Source organism: Perna viridis, chromosome 11, assembly GCF_037379345.1.
Source record: "Perna viridis isolate PV_CMFRI_1.1 ecotype Kerala chromosome 11, ASM3737934v1, whole genome shotgun sequence".
Taxonomy (NCBI): domain Eukaryota; kingdom Metazoa; phylum Mollusca; class Bivalvia; order Mytilida; family Mytilidae; genus Perna; species Perna viridis.
The window spans coordinates 12,443,010-12,464,927 of NC_142455.1; the positions used below are offsets into that span (position 1 = coordinate 12,443,010).

Below are 21,918 nucleotides of genomic sequence, written 5' to 3' on the forward strand. Positions count from 1 at the left end.
TTTTTTTTGTTTTGTTTTTTTCTGTAAATTATTCGTTGTGCTGATGTGACCGCTGATTTAACGATTATGACGCAATAGCATGTAAATGCTGTTTAATCACCACTGATACACTCACGCCGCAATGGAATAGGGGAATAGCGCACTGTAAAACCTAGATTTAACCCACCACCATGAGATGCCTGAACGAAGTTAGGACCATTGTGGTATCAGCTGCCAGATTTATTTCGGACTCTACCTGACTATAGATCGGATAAGTGTTCGGTATATTTTTTTTCGTATAGTGAAAATGGCAAAGTCCCACGAAACAGTAACTTGGTATCAGACAACACCCATTGGGATGAAATTTGGACGGACGGGATGACGGACGGACAAGGAAATTCCAATATACCACATATTCGTTTATTGGGGGTATAAAATCATAACTTCTTCCTTACATTAATTTACAAGCTTCTGGTTAAAGTAATATGGAACGTCAAAGTAAAATTTTGTCAAACAAAATACTTTTGTGGTTTTTAATGTGATATAGTCAAACCGTATGTACAAGGAATAACACTTTCCCCAGAAAAAATAGTTTTTAAAATTATGATTTATTTCATTTTTTTCAGATAGAGATGAAAATCAAACTGTATACAATAACCTCCGTTTTTTTTTAACTCATTTAATACATTTCGCGCGTGAACATGAGACGAGACCCATAATGGGGTAAACAATGGACTATCATTTAGGTAATATTACCGAAAGTTAAGGAATAGTTAGTTTTACTAAAAACATGATCAAAATGCAGTGGATAAGCTGCATGGAAGCATTTCTTTTTCTTTAAATAAACATAGAAGGTTTAGTTTTAATGTTTATGTACAGAATCGAGATTAAAAGGAAACAACACTTTTTGTTACCCCAGACTCATTTCGTCTTACTTTTAAAAGCTGTAACATTATTTACATATCAGATCCAGGGGATGCAGGAGTTGGCACCCCTCCTTTTTATTGGAAAATTTGTCAATTTCATGAGTAAAATTGACCAAAAAATGGTAAATAATGTCCTAGCACCCCATTTTCTGAGTAACACCGGATGGCACCCATCCATTTCAAAGTGTCTGGATCCGCCCATGAGACTAACAGTTACGGCAATTTGAAAATGATACCGATTTCTATAAAAAAAAAAATTGCTAGGCTTCTGATTGATTTAGATAGTTCTCTAGGTAGGAATCTGCCCTACATTATATCGATTTGTCATACTTCATTAAACCAGAACACCTGTGTGACCTTTGGAACACTGTCTTCAAAATTTAGTTGCTGTCAATTACATTGTACCTGGTCAATTATAACAAGATTATCATAATTGACAGCTAGCTATTTTAACTCGTCTAAAAGATCGCAAATGGTATCATCTAGAAATGGCAAAGGGGCGGACAGATGGATGAACACGCATCTTTTGGAGATTAAAAAAAATAGGTGCGTGGAGTATAAAAAAATGTCACTCAACCAATAAACTTCAACAGTCATACTACTGAAACAACTTCCAAATGGCAAGAAGGACAACCCCGGATGGCATATCATACATATAATACAAAAAAAACAAGCATTTTATATTCAACAATATTGTTCGACACTACAATTTGTAGAATTCTCATAATTACGACTACAACAAAGATTTTTTATCGATTTTTTTTTTAAAGAAAAGGTATTAATAAAATTTTCATGGAACTCTCGAATTTACACAGTAGTGTCACTAATAATACAATACCACTTGTAAAAATAAATATTTAAACTATAAACAGGGATTTGAACCCATTCCTTATGGCAGCGCCTGTTCAAGCATTCTAACCATTTAGTCACTGGTCATTACTGGTCTACAGATAGCGTTATTGTAAGCCAATTAAAACTATTCTGCCATTCCCGCTAAAAAATAACTTTGAATGCAGAAAGGAAAATTCCTTCTTGTAAAAATTGCCAGAATTGTAGTGATATGTGAATCAAAGTAGTTCTATCCACCAGGTGGCCCAAAAATTTAATTACCGATAGATATCACTGGAAATAAAGGACTAAAATTTCAACCAGTTTAATGATGTTCACCTCTCATGTTCAGTCATTTTTGTATGATATTTGGACTCCTCTGGTTTTATCTTTTTCAAAGCGTAAATATTTTTGCCCAGTGACATCCACTTTTCTTTTCATAATTTCATTAAACACCCCTCAAAATATTATTTTTCTGAAATTCTTGTTGTTTTTATGGCTTTTTAATAGATAAAATCTGCTATAACAAAACCTACGGAAAATCCAGCAAAGTCCTTTTCCCGCCAAACTTTCAAATGCTCATATCTCAAAAACAAGCACACTGACCCATCATTTTTTTCTATTTATATTGTTTATGAAAAATCTTAAAAGTTTCACAACCATCGGAAATCCTTGTTATTTTTAAAAAGAGCAGCAAACATCCTCAAATGTAATTTTTGAATCAGATTGGACAAAATCTGGACAGAATCCTCCACCAAGTGCATCCAAGGTTTTACTCCTGTGTAATGAAAAAGGCTGAGTAGTTCCAATTGTAATGTTAGCATCTTGGACTAACGCTAAGGAAATGAAACAGGTGGTGCCATGAGAAGATAGACTCATATGATATATCATACTGTAATTTTGCTGTAGATCTTACCGCTAAAATAGCGAAAATAAAGCAATCACAAAAATTTCATTGTTTACAGTAAACATAACACACTATAGTTTTCCCTGTAAATTTGAAACAATGTTTTTTAATAATATATGGTATAAATTTCATACATAACAAATCATATAAAAATATTCATCAGTCAAGATCCTGCTGCTGATTTTAAATAAGGGAAGAAACTAGGGAACCAATACAGTCGTTCTCCTTTGTTCTGGTCATCTACCCACGCCAAACCTTCTTTTACCATGTAGTTCTGAAATGAATAGTCAAAAACATGTCACTCACTAGTAATAAATGGTCACATACTTATCACTCACTGGTAATATATGGTCAAATACTTGTCACCAACCAGTAATATATGGTCTAAAACTTATCACCCACCTGTAATAAATGGTCAAATACTTGCTACCTACAGGTAATAAATGGTCACATACTTGTCACCCAATGGTAATAAATGTTCAAAAACCTGTCATTTATTGGTAATAAATGATCAAAAACTTATCACCCACCAGAAAATTTTGGTAAAAATTAACACCCATTGGTCATAAATAGTCAAAAACTTGTCACCCACCAGTAATAAATGGTCAAAAACATGTCACCCACCAGTAATAAATGGTCAAAAACTTGTCACCCACCAGTAATAAATAGTCAAAAACTTGTCACCCACTATAAAACATGGTCAAAAACTTGTCCCCCACAGTAAAACATGGTCAAAAACTTGTCAACCACTATATAACATGGTCAAAAACTTGTCACCCACTAAATAACATGGTCAAAAACTTGTCACCCACTATAAAACATAGTCAAAAACTTGTCATCCACGGTAAAACATGGTCAAAAACTGGTAAACACACAGACAGACAAACAGGCAGACAGAAGGATCCATTACAAGTATATCCATTAAACTTGGTCTGTTTACGGTATAATAACATTCATTATCAAAATGTTGGTTTTTTTTATATTTAATTCTCCTCAAACATTTTGATAAAATGCTGGAGAAAGAATCTAACTCCTCTCTCTAAACCAATGATTCTGGAAAAAAAGGACTTGTTGAAACATAATAAAACTAGACGCTACGGAAAGCTTGAATCTCTCATCAGACAACATCAGAAATATAGTAATTGTATTTACAGGCAATTATTTTTATGCAAGTTTCCAATATATGCATATAGCTTAGCATTTTAAGTAGCAGTCTTTATAAAAATTAGGCAGGAAGTTATTCATGCATGTCAAAACCCCATCAAACTCACTCTTATTTCTTGTTCAGAAATAGTTACTGATCACATAATCAGTTTTAGTTTTTCATTTTGTTGTTGTGCTTTTGAGAACAAAAATTTGAAAGATTGTACATGAAATTGGCACTTTGCAAGAGTTATGGTTCTTGATTATCTTTGATTTGGTTGATTATAGTGGGAGATGAACATATGATTTTCTAAAAATACAGATCTGAATTTCTAAAAGGATATTGTTACATAAGAATATAGCACATGTAGACTGAAAAATCATTGTTTGTTTGGTGGGTTTTTTACCTCTATGAATAACTTTACCATTGGCAGTGCCTGAATTTTATATGGACTGGTACTTAAGTAACATACCAAAGCTCTCCCAGCTCGCTCTTCTTCCCATTTAAGCTGTGACATTAGTTCAGACTTTGAAATGTAACCTTTTGCCTGTAAAGATAATAGATGACTTTCAAATTCACTTCTGTTCCAGAAAAGTTTTCATTTATATTGAGGTCAACTGAGGTGTAGTACAATACAGTTAGGTTATTTCTGAAAATTTGGTCTCATTTTGTTGAAATATAGCTGTTTTGAGGCAGTCCACACAGAAATTTCTAGTGTTTTGTTATGTAAAAAAATGCATATTTTTTAAATCCTTGGTGTGTGGAGGTTCAAGTCATTTATAAGTAATTTAGTGATTATTGTTATAAAATCCAGTAGCCATGGTAACATACTGAAAAAAATATTACTGAGTTTTAGTACAAATCAGGGGTGCCTTTCCAAAACCAATAGCCAAATACCATGCTTTATAATGTATTAGGCACTTAGACACTACCACAGGATGAAGGCATGCATGGAGAAGGTGGAAAAAAAATAAAAAGACCCTTTTCGATTCATTCTCTCACAATTTTAGTCCCAAAAGTTCATGCGAAAACGTATTTTGAAAATCAACAATCTGATGCTGAGGAGAGAACCTAATATATAATTTTTTTCACACTAAGGGTACTGAAAACAGTATTTATTTGATGTTTTCATCTCATCATTGGTTTTTATACTCCAAAAAATAGCATATGAGGATAAAAGTATAGAAAATCATGGAGTTTTCCCAAAACATAAGACTGGGAACTAAAAGGCTTGTTTTGACTTTCTTTTTTGCATTGCAATACTTATTTTCACAGAAAAAGTTTGTTCGGTTGTCCGTTTTATTTATTATAAGCTAAAGAAGTAACATTTTTTACTTAAAAGTGGATTAGAATAGCACATATCACAAGAGGATAAACGTATTTTGAAAATCAACAATCTGATGCTGAGGAGAGAACCTAATATGGCAGGGGACTGAAACATTCCAGATACTATTCTTCATTTAAATTAAACCTGTTTACCATAACATATATTACATACATCTATCTATGTATAAATGCTTATCTACATGGAAACAATATATCCATCAAATTTCAACTTTTAATTTTAAGTTTTACAAAATTTGATGGGGGTAACTTGGTGTGCAAAACAGTGTGCCTTAATGTAACTGTATAGTGCACCCTTAATTTCAGTTGTTTATGTCTTGTGATTTTTCGAATGCTCTATTAGTATGGAATTAAAAAATACCAGATTTATTAAAATTGAACATAGGATATTGATTCTAGCATAAATCAAATACTTGGTCTGCTCCCCCAGATTGGGGATAATTCTGCCTTGTGTTCTGCTACATGCATTCATATAATGAAAAAGGCTGTATACATGACAAAAATGAGAAACACATTAAGACACAGATTTTTTTCACACTATGGGCACTGAAAACAGTATTTATTTGATGTTTTCATCTCATCATTGGTTTTTATACTCCAAAAAATAGCATATGAGGATAAAAGTATAGAAAATCATGGAGTTTTCCCAAAACATAAGACTGGGAACTAAAAGGCTTGTTTTGACTTTCTTTTTTGCATTGCAATACTTATTTTCACAGAAATAGTTTGTTCGGTTGTCCGTTTTATTTATTATAAGCTAAAGAAGTAACATTTTTTACTTAAAAGTGGATTAGAATAGCACATATCACAAGAGGATACACGAATATCTTCTATGATGTCGCATTTGAAATGATGAAAATTCAGAAAATATGGTTGCTAAGGACCTATTTGCACTAAACAATTAAATTTCTTAACACAAACTACATTTTCTTACTCAGTACACCTTAGCTTATCTACATTTAATGATATATCCACCAAATTTCAACTTTTAATTTTAAGTTTTACGAAATTTGACCGGGTCAACTTGGTGTGCGAAACATTGTGCCTTAATGTAACTGTATATTGCACCCTGAGGTATCAGTTGTATGATTAGAGACATTGCAATGAGAGCCAGAGAACAGAAACTTGAATTGATTACTATTTAAGTACATGTAGCATTCCAGCTAAGAATCATGCAAAATGTGATACATGGTTGGAAACCCTGCATATTTTTAATTTTGATATTTTGTTTAAAATGTCATAGTAAACAGAAAGTAATGGTTTTTCATATAACCCATGTTCATAAGAGTTAAAAAATATATAGAATGCACTGTAGATTTCAAAGTTAAGGGATAACTCTGTAAATGACACTAAAATACAATAGAAACTGTTTGATTTTCAATGTGGATTATCTCCTAAGAGTAGACATATTGGAATTAATAATTATGCATTTTATCATATATACCTATAAAGCAATTTAATAACTAAAATAAAATTGTGTAACTTTTTTTATTGTGTGTCACATATTTCAGAATTCACATGATTTATAGCTGGGGTACTACTTAAGTTTTTAAATGTTCATACAAAGCAGTTCAGAGATGTACATGTATTTCCACATAACCATTACTGGTCTTGTATCCTTCATAAATCTTTTCTTTGCCTATTAAAAAAAACCAGTTTCCACCAGATTCAAATGGTAAATTTGAAAGTTATTTATACAGTGATATTTTTTGGCAGATTTCCACTTTTCCAATCCAAATTTTCCTGTTATGATTATTTACCTAAATTTAAATTTACTTCCGATTTTGCCAGTATCTACTTTTCTGTAGTTCATCCCTTTTCATAATCGAAATATTGGAGATGAACCCTATCATAACTATCAGCCATAGAATAGTTTTCTATTTCTCAATACTCATTGTAAGCAGGAAAACTTCTACTGAAAACTCTTCTAACTATTATAGATTCATGGTCACCTTCTGACACAAGGTAAAGTTTGACAGTCATTTCTGTGAAATTGCCATATTTTAATCCCATGCCCTTTTTCATAGAATTCTCAAATTAAGATTTCCTTCAAATCCTCCTCAACTCAGATTTTAACCAATCAGATAGCTTGAAATCCAAGATCTGAGGAAAGTTGAGGTATCAGAGTAAATTTTAAGATTTTCTATGAAAGCCAGGCTTGGTCTGGCTGAAACATAGAAAACATACCTCTGCTTGCTGTAGTACCGAAGTATGGTCCAAACTAAGTTCACCAGGAACACTTTGTACCAGAAAGGTATTCCCAATAGGTAAAACTGTAAATCCATTCCCTAATACCTTTAACTTTTTTATAGCCCTCAATAAATCATCTCTGAAATATGTAAAGGAGTGATTCCATATTGTACACACAGAAAGTGTATTTAGCAAGATTTAAAGCATTCCTTTGGTAGTTTAAAGTAAAAACCACAGAATCTTCACCATTAGCAATTAAGAGACAATGTCATTATTTATTACTCTAAAAGGTTTTTCAACACAAATAAATGTCATTCTACTTATAAATTCAAGTTTGTTTTGCCAAATAAAAAAACACATGTCTCCCCTATCTCTCAGACAATCGTTCACTGTTAACAAGCATTTAAAGTTAACTTACAAATAAAATGAAACTTCCATAAATAACAAAAGAACTTTCCTAAATTAATGAATCACATATTATCTTACTCATACTGTCTAACAAGTTTCATTTAACTCAGATAGTAAGAAAAGTTGTGCAAACAATTGGCTTTAGTAATTTACTATAGGAAATTTCTAAGATCAAATGGGCATGACTCCCTTAAAAATTAAAAGTAAAAAATTTCCTGTCAGTATAAACAGCCAGTACATAAGAAGTCCTCACTACCTTTAAAGTTTCAGAAAATTCTGTTTTGTAAATTGTAGTTTCTGTGGAGATGGGAGATGGGAATGTAGCAAAAGCAATAAAACTGTGAGAGATAGCTCATTAGTAATATCCCAGCTTTAAAGCATGTTATAAAGAAAATAAACAAAGTCCTTGATAAAAAGGAAGTTGTTGTCAATTTTTTTCGAAAATGTATCCCACTATAGGGCATACCTACAGGAACAATGTGTTAAAATTTCAGGCCGCTGTGATGAGTAGTTGCTGAGGAAAGTGTGGCAAAAATTTCAATTATCAAAAATATGTCATAAAACAATAAACAAAGTCCTCGGTAAACAGGAAGTTATTTTCAAATTTTTCCCAAAATATATCCTACCATATGGCATAACTAGAGAAAGAATGTGTTAAAATTTGAAGCTGCTGTGATGAATGTTTGTTGAGAAAATTTCAACTGTGATGGAAAAATTGTTACAGACACATGGAAATACAGACAAAGGTAAAACAGTATACCCCTCTCCTTCTGAGTGGGGTTATATTTACACCCTTGTGAAAAATCCCTTGTTCACAGTTTAATATTACTTACACAGATACATCTTGACTTTTCTTCCCTCGTGAAGCCATCAATCTAGTCTTTAATTCTTCTATATCTATCAAACCTACAAGGAAACAATCCATCAATTTATTGTAATCCAATTCGTTTTTGCAGATATGTACTAGTTTACTAGTTTTGCACTTTGTGGTGTCAAATCAATTCCATCTATATTTAATATGACACAGACATTCCAAAACATATGTTCCACAGTACAGTTTTATTCGTTAGGTTTGTTTTGCTTGCAAAATCTGCAAAAAAAATGGTTTATATTTTCTGAGACTGACCCCAAAATTTTGCTCCATATGACCTTTTAACATCAGGAATCCACACTAACTGTAGTCCTGTGCCACCCTAATTTTGGAGAGGAACACTTGAAAAAATTTGCATGATAGTCCTATGGGCTATGTAAATTTTGCCTTATTTTTCATTAGATCTAAGAACAGAACCGTCATTACCATCTGCGGACTACCTGTTTTACCTCTGGGGTAGTCCTCTTGACTACCAAACAAATGAAGTTAGTGTCAAACCCTATACATCAGCAGAACAATTTATTTCAAACCATAGGATGGTCCTATATCTTCAAGTTAAAGAAAATGGTATCAAAACTATGGAAAATGTATGGAAGGAAAGCATGTCTGCATTGTAGAAGATTGTTGACTTATACAGCCAAACAAAGATGTAATATAAATGTGACTTTTTAGAAACTCGACAGGCTATTCTAGACTTTGTGAAAAACATGTACACTGAAACATATGATTATCATAAGGTGCTCAATTTATATGATAATCATATGATGCAAACCATATGATTCTCATGTGTGGCACATTTGCCTGTGTACTGTATTTATCTTTGATTGGATCTCTATATAAGAATTAAAGGAAAATTTCAATTGGAGTTCTTTTTATGAAACCTATGTCTGTGCTCTGTATTGAACAGGGGCAGATCCAGACACTTTGAAAAGGAAAGGTGCCATCCAGGTTCCTAAGCAAAAGGGGGAGTGGGTGCTAGGACATTATTTGCCAATTTTTGTAAATTTTACGCATGAAAATGGCAAATTTTCCAATAAGATGGAGACATGACTAACCCTGCACCCTCCCTCTGGATCAGCCACTGTTGAGAAAGGCAAAATTCAAGAGTACAGCCTTGTCTTTGAAAAGAAATTTTATCATTACTTAAGTCACTGCTAAACGGTGCATCAGGTCTGCAGCCAGAACTTTTTTCTTGGAGGGGGGTCCTGATCGGGTTAGTACAACAAAGAAGTTGGTTCATTAAAGGCAAAATTTGGCTTAAAAAACAAGGTATACAAGAAGAAAATTTTATGTCGTTTCTCCAGCTCTTTAATGTGTTTTATAGTTAATTTGGTTGGTTTATGGTAATACATTTGTAATTTAAACATATACGGTCATATATGCCCTTCACACTTGGCCGAGATTTGGACAAAAAACGGCTAAAAAGGCTGGAAATCATCAAAGTTTGTGCAGTTTACAATGGCCACATGCGTGTTGACTCTTGTGCTTCATATATTTTGTGTTTGATTGTCAGTTACAACTCATGTAAAAATATTTTGAGTCAACAGATGTGTAGCCACTTCCGTTCCACACAAAAACCATCTTAAAAATTGCAGAAATGTTAAAAGTTAAAGGTTGTTGTAAAATTTACATAAATGTAAATGCATACTGTTATTTCTGGAATAATGTCGTAAATCTTGTCAAAAATATCTTATATTCAGTGTTAGCAATTATTTTACTATACTACTACAACCTAGAAATCAGCTTTAATCAAATTTTCATAAATTCCCAAATTAAGAGGCCAAAAGGGGTCCTTACCTAACCTTCTCCTTTAATCTACTACAATGGTGCTTAACCGATTTTAAACTTGTTTCAGTTAACATCTTTCGAAACACTGTTTTAGTCATGTTGCAGGAGATGTCATCATACCGGTAACCCATAGGCCTTAGCTATGGGCCTGTACCGTATAATACTATATAATGAAACATACATGTATAACATTTTAAAGAATAAGCCTTGTGTATATCCATAACACTTTCTTTAATCTAAGCTACCTTCTAAGCATTATATAATGAGAATAGGTATGGTGAATATGTCAAAGAAACAATAGCCCCACCAGGACGAAAATATCAGCCCATTGCATACATACCTCCATTTCTGTGACTTGTAGCTAAGCATACTTCTATGACTTGTACACCCAACTCATAGTAGAAGTCTCCTACACCAAGCATTTCAGCCCAAAATCCTTTGCTTGCTGTTCGGTAAAAAAGATTGTTAAAAAGAGGTCAAGTACACACAGAAGTATTTACTCTTTACTAAACATTTATTTCTACTATTTTTAACATCACACATTAAACAACTACCTATAATCACATTATAAGAATATTCTTTATTGTTTCAGGTGTAGAAAGCCCCATTACTCTAAAAAAAAAAAAACAACAAAAAAAAAAACAAAAAAAGCATGAAAACTGATAGATAGCTTCCTTCCAGGAAGACACACATTTTGCCAGAAATTAATAATAATCCCTCTGAGTGTTTTTGAATAATCATATATGGTATTGTTTGCAAAAAAAACCAACAATGTTGAATATGTAAACAGAAACAACTGGTCTAAAGATCAATGGAGAGAAGACCACACTGATGGCTATTAAAACCATTCCATATGATACCATTACAAGAAAATACCAAAATGAGGCTGTCAATGACTTTACATACTACAGTAATGAAATACCAGTAATGCTGTATAAAGTTAGAGTGCTTGTGTATCATACAATGTAATCTAGAGAAATTTGAAGTATTTAAGAACAGCTGCTTTGGCAAAATCCAAGGAATATTTTTACAAAGATCTGAAATGAAAAAAAGGCAATCCACTGCAGAGACAATACAGATGGTTAGTTCATGTGTTAAGAAAGGCAACTGACAAACTGCCTAAGGTAGCTCTGCACTAGACAACACCTTGGAAGAGAAAGCAGGATAGACCTCAAAATCACCTGTAGGAGAACAGTTCTGTCTGAGCTTCAGTAAGAGCACAACATTGACTATGGAGAACAGTTCTGTCTGAGCTTCAGGGAAAAGCACAACATTGGCTATGGAGAACAATTCTATCTGAGCTTCAGAAAAAGCACAACAGTAGCTAAGGATAACAGTTTTGTCTGAGCTTCAGAAAAAAAGCACAACATTGACTATGGAAAACAGTTCTGTAAAAAGTGTCACTGCTCTATTTGATACATTTCCACCTGAATATGAATTTTTTTATTGAATTTAAAGATAGAAAAGGTGATATCAGTGACAGTATTGAATATATCTGATTATCTCTTCATTATATTATTCATATGGTTTCCACTGCCACCAAGAAAGAAAAAAATAACAGACATGTACTAACTCAAAATATTGAAACCAACATTGCTATTGTCATTCAATATATGTACATGTATCATTCACATGACATTGTTATTGACAAATGTACCTGGGGTTAAAATTAACTATCAAGACAGGGAATGACTTTAATTGTTGTCCTCATGCCGAGGACAAGTTAAACTACAAATCAGACTAGTAACAGTTATATTTTACTTGCCTGGAGGACAACCAAATCAATTTCATTTTTAAACATGCATTTACTAAAGAGCAACCTAGATTTCAATTTGGGCAAGTAGAGTTTTTACAGGGTTTTAGCTAGGATTTTGAGGGCTTTAGTCACTTTTGTGTAGAGCACGAACGACATATTATGGGCAGCAGAATTTTGTAAATAGTCAGTAGTATCATAAACTAAAGACATAAACACTCTTAAAATATTCATTTTAAGTTTACAGATACAGGCATAACAATAAATGTTACAACAAAATAGCTGTTATTTTCTGTAAGAAATCGTGTGTTACTTAATAAAATAAAATAGTTACTATTAGAAATATAGTAAAATAGAAATTTCTTTTTACATCAAGACAAAACTTTGATGCATTCAGTCTAAACATAGCTACTATTTGACATCAGCTACTGTTATGGTGTGACCTGACACTCAACTAATAAGAGAAAATCCTCCTGTCCTTTGCCAAACACCACACCTCAAAAGCCCCCTTCAACCTAAAACTCCTAAAAAATCAGAAAGATGGAGACAAATCTTTAGAAGAGAATTGATTGATGAGACCTTCAGCCTGTTCCTAAGATAAATGTAGGTCTTGATCTGATAGTACCTACTAAATCCCCTCTCAGTCACCAGAAGATAACGCAGAAACTAGACAGATAGAAAGGAGGTTGGCCACATTGGCATAGTCAAGTGTAGAATGTTGCACTCTGTAAGCAGTTGCTGCATGATATATTACTGCTGGATGGTAATTTTTTAGTGACCTTTGACCCTAGATCATGAGTAGAATTGAAGACGTTCGTAATCATTGTGATTTCGTTTCAAGAAGAAAAGAGAATTGTAAAATATATATTTATCGTTGATTAATACTTCCCAACTGTCCGCTATTGTGTTAAAATTAATCGAAATCCATGAGATGACCAGTCACACATCGAAGACATTGTTTTTGTGGGCATTTAAATTTCTAAAAATAGATAGCTATATATATGTTGCGAGGTTCGTGAAGGGTTTGTTTTAATATGGGAGTAAAATTGGTCGGTATCCATTAAAGATTGAAATCATTTAACACGACTAATCCTTAAAATAAGGATATATGTAAGTTACATTTTGTGGTCCTAATGATCAAACGATTGATAAATTGTTGTTATTTTAAAGGATTATTAACGATGCACATATCAGGGATGCCAGGTTAACAATAATAGAATGTATTTTCACACCTGGTTGACCAGGTAATTACCAAGCTTGGGGTCATAAACTTGTCAGAGCATAAGGCCAGGTGAAATTATGTAACTTTTGATTGACAGTTTTTAACAACATTTTTATTTAAGGTGACGAAAATTTATCTGAAATACTTTTTGAATGGAATTTTTATATACACTTTTCGAATTTTAAGTGACGAAAACAATCTAAAACATTTCCGTCATTTACGAAATCCTTTCATAAATGGCGAAAATGACGAGCGCTAGCAAAATCACTGGACTTTTTATTAACTTGCCTGATAGGACAAGGTTCATAAAATGTTAACATCATATCCTGCAAGAGTGGAAGGTTTCTGGATTTTTCCATGTTTGAAATCAATGGTCCACATGAGGAAAAACCAAATTCCTCATTAAGGAGGTAGACCTAGAGTAAGGGACATAACTCTTGAAATCAGTAATATGTTTGTATCATATTCAATTTCAAGAAAACCATTCAAGCTTTTGTTTGAAACAGATTGAAATCATTCCAAATTACTTTGATGCTTACATGAGATTGATGTAAAATAGTGAATACAAACATTTGAATGATTTGTAAGAGCTGTGTTCCTTACCCTAGGTCTACCTCATTAAAGTGTGAAGAGAAAAAGATGAAGGTCCAGGACCTCGGTAAATGTAATATTGAAGGTCCAAGGTCAGAAATTTGGAGGTCCTGGGCCACATACAATCACTAATTTGAACCCTTGTGTACAATATAAAACTTGTACACAATGAGAAGTTTTGACTTGACTCTGATTTTTAATTAGATTGTGAAACTTGCCATTATCTTTTACTATGTTTAAAACTTACAAGCTAATGGATCAACACCTATAGTGGCACACATTTCTTGAAAAGCTACTCTAAACTCAGCATCTTTCTTTATCTGATCTTTATGTTTAGCGGCAAAATCTTCCAGAAAGCTTTTAAATGTATCCATCTGTTTCGCCATCTAAAATTGTACAAGATTTAAAAATAAAGACAATGTTTGTATGTAATCGAGAAGGGGAAATTAAAGTAAGATTTTAATTATTTATTTATATTTTTGTTTGCACATAAAAAGAGGTACTTTGTAAAAACCGGAAAATAGTTTATGTACTTAAAGTGAGGGAAACAAAATTTTGAATTGCAAGCATTTTAATCTATATAGATAGGAAGATTTTGGCCAGAGTCTGCAGATATATTGTGTTCAACTGCTTACAAAGAAAGATTCTGTTTCTCTCATACCTGACTCAGCTGATCAGCAGCTATCTCTGTACCTTTGTCTTTGTATTTCGCCTGGAAAACAATAAGTTTTATGAAGGGGCATTTACACCATCAAAGTCAGTCATCAAAAATTTCTTTCAAAGTTTTTGAAGAAAACTTTATCAAAGTTGTTTGTTTACATGATCTAAGTGAAGGAATTTAAATCTATCAATAGGACAGGGAAATTTCAAACAGCTGCTATTTATTTTTTTATTTACATTCCAAAAACTTATATTGATTAGTCAAATTGTATTAAAGTCCATCAAAGTCAATGAAAAAATAAGCATGGAGTTCTTTTCCATCAGGGACAAACATGTCAAAATTCCGTCAAAGTTTTTGATACAGGTTTACAATATTAAAAAACTCTGTCAAAGTTTTTGACACAGGTTCAAAATGTTAAAAAACTCCGTCAAAGTTTTTACAGTTTTGCATCAAAATCTTTGTCAAAATTTCCTTCCGTAGATTTTTTTCTCGTCCATATAAGAGATTTCAATTCCTAAACTTTGATCTTGTAAACAGGCACCTATGACTAAGTGTTCTTTGACCTAAATTTTCATCAAAAACTTTGAAAAAAAAATTGATGACATTTTGATCATGTACACATGTACTTTTGAATATATTTTTGAAGTTTTAATAAAGTATGAGTATGTATACTAAACACGAGTTGGTTAACTAGAAAGTAAGGGCCAAAACTATACAATTTGTGTGTGTAAATGTGTTCTTGTTTTCTTTATTTTGTTTATTTTATTACAGAAAGTACATGTACAGTAGGCCTGGTTATGGCTGTTTTAAGACAGTTTTATGACAATGTCAAACAAAGAATGTTTTTAAATTTCCTCCATTTATTATCAGGCAAGTGAAATGTAGCTCGGACCTCCTATTTTTGGAACTTCAAAATCACAATGGACGCCTGCTAAAAAAAAAATAACTATGAAGACTTCGATCAATGATACAATCGACAGTATATACAATGCAGTGTTCTCCCCAGAATTTTCAGATAGCGCTGTATTCAGCGCACATGATACGACGTTAATATGTCTCATGTCGAAATGTACCACTTTATATTTAATATATTATATAAAAATTGATCAGGGTATTAAAAATGTAGATTTGTACATTGTTTAGATGTTTACATGAATTATTTGTAGATAAATATTTTACCCTTTTCTTCTATTGCAGTAATCATAACTTTAATACCATTTTTATTTTTCCTTTTTAAATCAACAGAAAAATTAAATATATTCTATTAAATTATAATAAGTAATTCTTCATAAACATTTCCTCTAATTCTAACCTACCCAGTGTTCTTCAAATTTTTGATGACCGCAGACCCATTGGAAATTACAATTTTTCATTATTTTGGGGCCTCAATGGCAATCTCTATCAAATTCTTTTTCTAGTCTTAGTAACTTTCAATATATTTATAGATTTAGAGTATTATCTAATCAGGTACATGTAATAGACTACTCTAGTCTTAATAATCATGATTCAAAAAATTCTCAGGAAGTCTGTAGTGTGGAGTTGACCTAGTTATACCAGGAAAGAAACATAAATCTTATTCTTGTTATATCAAGTTGGCACGCTAGTTGTTTTGTTTTGTTTTGTTTTTAATCACTATGCTAATATGTAGTTTATTCATGACAAAAACCCTACTTTTTCATTTTTAAAGATAATTGAAAAATTCTTTTGGTTCCCAATATTGCAAATACAATTCTTTTTATCCATGTAATTTTTAAATAAATATTCAGTAATTAAGACTACATGTGCATAAGATTTTATTATAATTATATAATTTTATACAAAAATAGAGGTTTACAAATAAATATCACTACAAATTCATTTTTCAAGTGAAAGAGTTATAAATCCACAATCATAATATGAATTATTTTCGGTATTACTAATGTCCGAAATCCCCCTAATACTCCAAAAACCCCAAAAATATATCCGAAATCCCCGCTGGAATAGGGAAATCCCCCATGAAATATGACATATATACAAGTAGGTTAAATTATATATAATTATTTTACCAAAAAAATATAATTTGATGAAATTATTTGTTTTACATTTTGTATCGTTTCGTCCTATACACACACATGCACTAAAGTTAGACACAACAAAATTTTGTCTGCCGAAAATTAAGTTAATTTTGACATTTAAAAAAAGTCACTTTTCAAAGTTCATCACTTCATCATTATCCATTTGTCAATTTTCTCCACTTTCATTTCTTTTCAGTTTTAAACTAAGTTTAAACACTAGTGTAGAATATGATTAAAATAGTAATATTTTTTTTACAATATACGAATTAGATAAAGTTACTAGTAAAACTTGGAGAAGAAATTTATTTCATAAATAATAAAATATGAAGTTTAATTAGTGAATAAAGCATGACATGTGAAGAATTGAAGACAATATAAATTATATCCATAAAGATTTTGCATCAATTTGAAGTTTTAATCAATAAATAATTAAAGTTAAAAGAAGCGCAAAGGTGCTCCGAATAATCCCGAAATTTTGACAATGTAAATATCATGGTAATCATGGTGAAATTAGATATCTTGATATTTGCCACGCACAATAAATTAATTACTATATCAGCGCAATGATTATCATATGTATTAATTAAGAAGAGCCGATAACAATTCAAATCAATCGATTTGACCAACTCATTAATAATAATTAATATACAATATCGTCCTGATCAAAAGTAAAAATTCGGAAAGGAATACTAATCAAAAGTCTCAATTTTGGCATAAATAGTGATATTTTTTTACATGTCCCAATATGAATATCATTACATGAAACTCCACTGGAATTTGATGCATCTGTTTTTAAATCAGCAGAACACTTGTATCAAAGTAGAAAGGCTATAGTTCATGAAGAATATGAATTAGATGATATAATAAGAAATGCTCCAACAGCAAATATCGCTAAAAGACTGTCCAAAGACATAAGAACAACAAACACATGGGGAAGAACTGAGACCCATTATCATGGCAGAAATTCTTATGATAAAATTTTTGCAATGTGAAGAATTTCGAAAGGCACTACAAGAAAGTCAAGGGTTTATACATCACAATGTTAGCGACAGCTTCTGGGGTACCAGTCGTGACGGGAAAGGACTTAATGTGTTCGGCTTATTGTTAGCTGGTTTACGTAATGGTGTGACTCAATAACAAGAACTCTCCGTTATTTTACTTAACGGTTTAATAAACATTTTGTATTTTAAAGATATCCAAAGAATGCTACATGTATATAAAATACGTACTTCATTCTTTTCACGTGTTTGTTTTCTTGTGATGATAATTTGAATGTTATACTTTTGTTTGTTTTGCTCTTCGTCTCTGGTTATGAAGTAATTTATCCATTTCCTTAGAGAGTAAGGTCTCTGGAATAAATGTACACTTTAATAATAATGTGTCTTAATCAGAATCCACCTTCCCATTCTGTAAATTTGAGGTTTAGTGACAACGTCCTAAAAACGAACAAATAAGAAGAAAAAAAATAAAAATAAAAAACTAACACATGGATAAAAAAAACCTACACTAAATTAAGGAAAAATAAACTAGAAGACCAGTCATATTTTATCCAAGATACTAATCCAAACAAAGGTAAGAATATTGCAATCACCTTGTCCATCCGTCCAAAAAAAAAACTTTCGTAACAGATATCTCAGCTTCTACTGAAGGGATTGATTTCAAATTTGGTATGTACACCTTCATAACAATGAATTGTACCATGCCTCCCCTTTCCAGGTTTGTCGGATATCTACTTCCGGTTTCCCGAGCCCACTTGAGTGGGATATGCTTAGCATGACAACGCATGCAATTTTTTATTTTTTACTTTCACACTTTTCCCTGGGTGTGAGAGATGTAAAAATATGATTGTCATACCAAGCAGAATTTTTTACAGGGACTGGACCAACAACAACTGTGAGTCACTCAACCATGTGCTGAAGAGAGCCATTGATTGGAAATCGAAACCACTACTTGATTTAGTGGAAATCCTCAACAACATCATTGAAACAGAATTCAAGGATTTATTGCGTAGTTTGGTTTGTATGGAACAATATAGAGTTGCCGAGAGTCATCGTCAGTTTGTTATTTCAAAGTCAACATGGGTCAGCAAGACATCAGAGGAACGACAACAATTAGTACGAAGATTTAAGAATTTTGTACCCAAGGAATCCCGTACCATTACATCAACCAACGGAAACATAACAGTATTGAAGCCCAAAACCCATGGTAGGAAGATAGGACAGAGGAAACGGAAGATAACTGAGAGGACCAGATTCCAGTCTCCAGCTTCTGATGATCCTGATTGATGCCCGTCTGTTACATACTCGTGTTACCATATTTAATTTTGTTACTTTATGTCAACTCTAAATTGTGTATCTTTAACTTTTCTTAAATATATCTTGAATAATAACTTTTTTTGTGGACTATTGCGGACATGTCCTAGCCTTGTGCAGGGTGTCTGCGTTATTTAACTTTTCTTATAATATATCTTGAATAATAAGTTTTTTCGACTAATCGCAGACATGCCCCAGCCTTGTACAGGGGTCTGTGTAGTTTAAATTTTCTTAAAATAAATTTAAATAACTATTTTTCGCAAACTATTGCAAACACGCCCAAGCCTTGTGCAGGGTGTCTGCGTAGTTTAACTTTTCTTAGAATAAACTTCAATAACTTTTTTTCGCGGACTATTGCAGACACACCCGAGCCTTGTGCAGGGTGTCTGTGTAGTTTTAACTTTTCTTAAAATAAACTAAAATAACTTTTTTTTCGCGGACTATTGCAGACACGTCCGAGCCTTGTGCAGGATGTCTGCGTAGTTTAACTTTTCTTAGAATAAACTTAAATAACTTTTTTCGCGGACTATTGCAGACACGCCCGAGCCTTGTGCAGGGTGTCTGTGTAGTTTTAAATTTAAAAACTTTAATGGCCTTTAAGTCCCACAGTAATAAATAAATAATTAATAAAGGACAAATATTTTTCTCAAGACAAAAATATAAAATTAAAAATATAAATAAATAGTTTTAAAAATACAAAAACAAAATATAATAAATTTAATTCTGAACTAAGTATGCATTTTTCAATTATTAATATTTCAATAACATTTTTAAATCACATCCCAAAAATTTCATGCCCACCTCCACATGTTCATAGCCTTGGCGATGGTGTGGGGGCTCCTTATTGGTCTAATATGAGCACTTAATTAAAATAATTTTGTTAATAAAATCGATGACAATTTATTGGTAAGTTGATTTTATATATAAATCGCAAATCGGTACCAGTAATCTTTGTTTTGGTGTTTCCCATAGTGTCAGCCATATTGGATTGGATTTGTATGGGGCGAACGATACAATAATACAAAACATTAAATAATTTCATCAATTATACTTTTACGGTCAAATGAAGATATATAATTTAACCTACTTGTATTTATGTCATATTTCATGGGGGATTTCCCTATTCCAGCGGGGATTTCGGATATATATTTTGGGGGTTTTTGGAGTATCAGGGGGATTTCGGACATTAGTAATACCCAATTATTTTATCTAAATGAAATATTTTACAGAACCAAAATTGGATATCAAATAACAAAGTTATAAAATTTTGAAAATTGGGATTCTAATCATGAAATTTTCAATTGTTTATTTAGTTGTTTATTTGCCAATCAATTTGACACTCAATGATATGCAAATTGGTGAATATGACATCACTAATGAGATTGGCGAACTCTCCTATACAGTGTTGTGTTTAGATCTACAAAACAAAACAGACTGTACTCGAATATTTGAAAAAAAAATAATCTTAATATGTCATAACAATTTATCAAATAACCTGAGCCAACGTCTTCTTATTGATTGCACCGATCCCATGCCCTCTTCTGTGCATTTTCTCGACAATTTAGGTGAATTTTCCTCGAACAATTTCACGGAAAAAAATAATTGGGGTGAGAAATTTTGGGGAACGAAGTGACAAATACATACCAAAGAAGACACTTCGTCCCTCGTTCTAATTACACCATCACAAATTTAGTCGCCACTATACACTTCACCGGGAAATATTTTTATTGTATAGATAGCAGTAATTTACCGAATGTCTCTAGTGTAATAAATTTCGATAATACACACGGTGAAATAAATTCCACTCTCGGACTTTCTTCCACCAAAAAACGTCTCAAATTTTATATCAATCTGCAGCCAATTACAGAATTTAAAAAAAAAATCGATGAAGTAACCTATTTGATAAATGGGATAATCAATTGGTTATCGTGAATAACCAAAATATGATCACTCGTGCCAAGAACGCTTGAGGATTTTACTTGAAGATTTTTTCAATTCTCGAATTTCCATGGAATGTTTTTTTTTTTTTTTTTTTTTTTTTGTGGGGGGGGATTGTTAATTTTTGAATTTTTGAAATATAGAATATAGTTGGACCCATTGCAAACACCAATGACACAAGTATGTCTTTTATATAAGGAAGGTAAAAACACTGTAAAAGCAATGGTCAGCACATACGTGTGATATATTCAGAAGATCTGCAAAATGTCGGCCAAATACCAATCCGCAGAAATCTGATTTATGTGATGAAATGTATAATTATTCATTCCGCTCTGTCTGATCTCAGGAGATAATCCACATTGAAAATCTAACATTTTCTATTGTATTTTAGTGTCAATTACAGTGTTATCTCCCTTGATTTTGAATCTACAATAATTCCAATATTTAAAACAACCAATCACGATGACTATTTTTTTTTTGGTAGATCATCGTGACAACGAAAGATGTGTTTACAACACAATACTTATACTTATAACACAAGTCGAAAAATTAAAGATTCCATTGAATTCATTAGATTCGGGCATATGAATCATACATTTTATCCAAACTTGATCGACTTCATTTTTCTCTTCATTTGTTTTCATCTTTTACATTTAGAACTATAGCACTTATATATGTACTGCTTTTTAACAGACAACGCGATTTGATCAGTCCATTTATTCTTGCAAGAGTTTGGCCCGAATTTCCTCTGACTGCAACTCTCCTCTTTTTTTGTTTGGATATTGATCCGACATATCAATATTCAAATAAAAAAGAAGAGGGTTGCAGGACCAGAGGAAATTCGGACTAGCAAGAGTTGGCTTATCTAACCCAAGCGAAAATACAGGACTTTGTAAACACCTTGCAATTCATGATCGAATGTACTAAGAGATCCGAGAATCTTTAAGGGAATTATGTTGCATTGTTCATAACGCAAGCAAAAATCCCTATAACCGCTTCCTT

At 32.2% G+C, this 21,918-nt stretch overlaps 1 protein-coding gene across 2 annotated transcripts; it reads right to left on the reverse strand.

Moving 5' to 3' along the window:
* Positions 1-498: 498 nt before the first annotated feature.
* Positions 499-20,628, reverse strand: LOC148603012 (vacuolar-sorting protein SNF8-like). Of its 2 annotated transcripts, XM_088552993.1 has the most exons (9): positions 20,474-20,613; positions 17,896-18,015; positions 14,613-14,663; positions 14,199-14,337; positions 10,726-10,830; positions 8,560-8,632; positions 7,316-7,457; positions 4,257-4,331; positions 499-2,914 (listed from the first exon to the last, which is right to left on the reverse strand). In XM_088552993.1, exons 1-9 carry the CDS (start codon positions 20,525-20,527, stop codon positions 2,804-2,806), a joined length of 870 nt encoding a protein of 289 aa, XP_088409119.1. In that variant the 5' UTR covers positions 20,528-20,613; the 3' UTR covers positions 499-2,803. The 2 variants fall into 2 exon arrangements, with proteins under 2 accessions (XP_088409119.1, XP_088409120.1); XM_088552994.1 differs by lacking the exon at positions 17,896-18,015 and having other exon boundaries at positions 20,474-20,628.
* Between the last annotated feature and the right edge of the window lie 1,290 nt (positions 20,629-21,918).

Excerpts from the sequence above, each read along its gene's own strand:
- LOC148603012 (XM_088552993.1), bottom strand. The coding sequence starts at position 20,527 with ATGCACAGAAGAGGGCATGGGATCGGTGCAATCAATAAGAAGACGTTG. Across the intron at positions 14,664-17,895 it reads AAACACGTGAAAAGAATGAA|GCGAAATACAAAGACAAAGG; the intron begins GTACGTATTTTA and ends ATTGTTTTCCAG. Across the intron at positions 10,831-14,198 it reads AGGTGTTGATCCATTAGCTT|CAAGCAAAGGATTTTGGGCT; the intron begins GTAAGTTTTAAA and ends TTTACCGAACAG.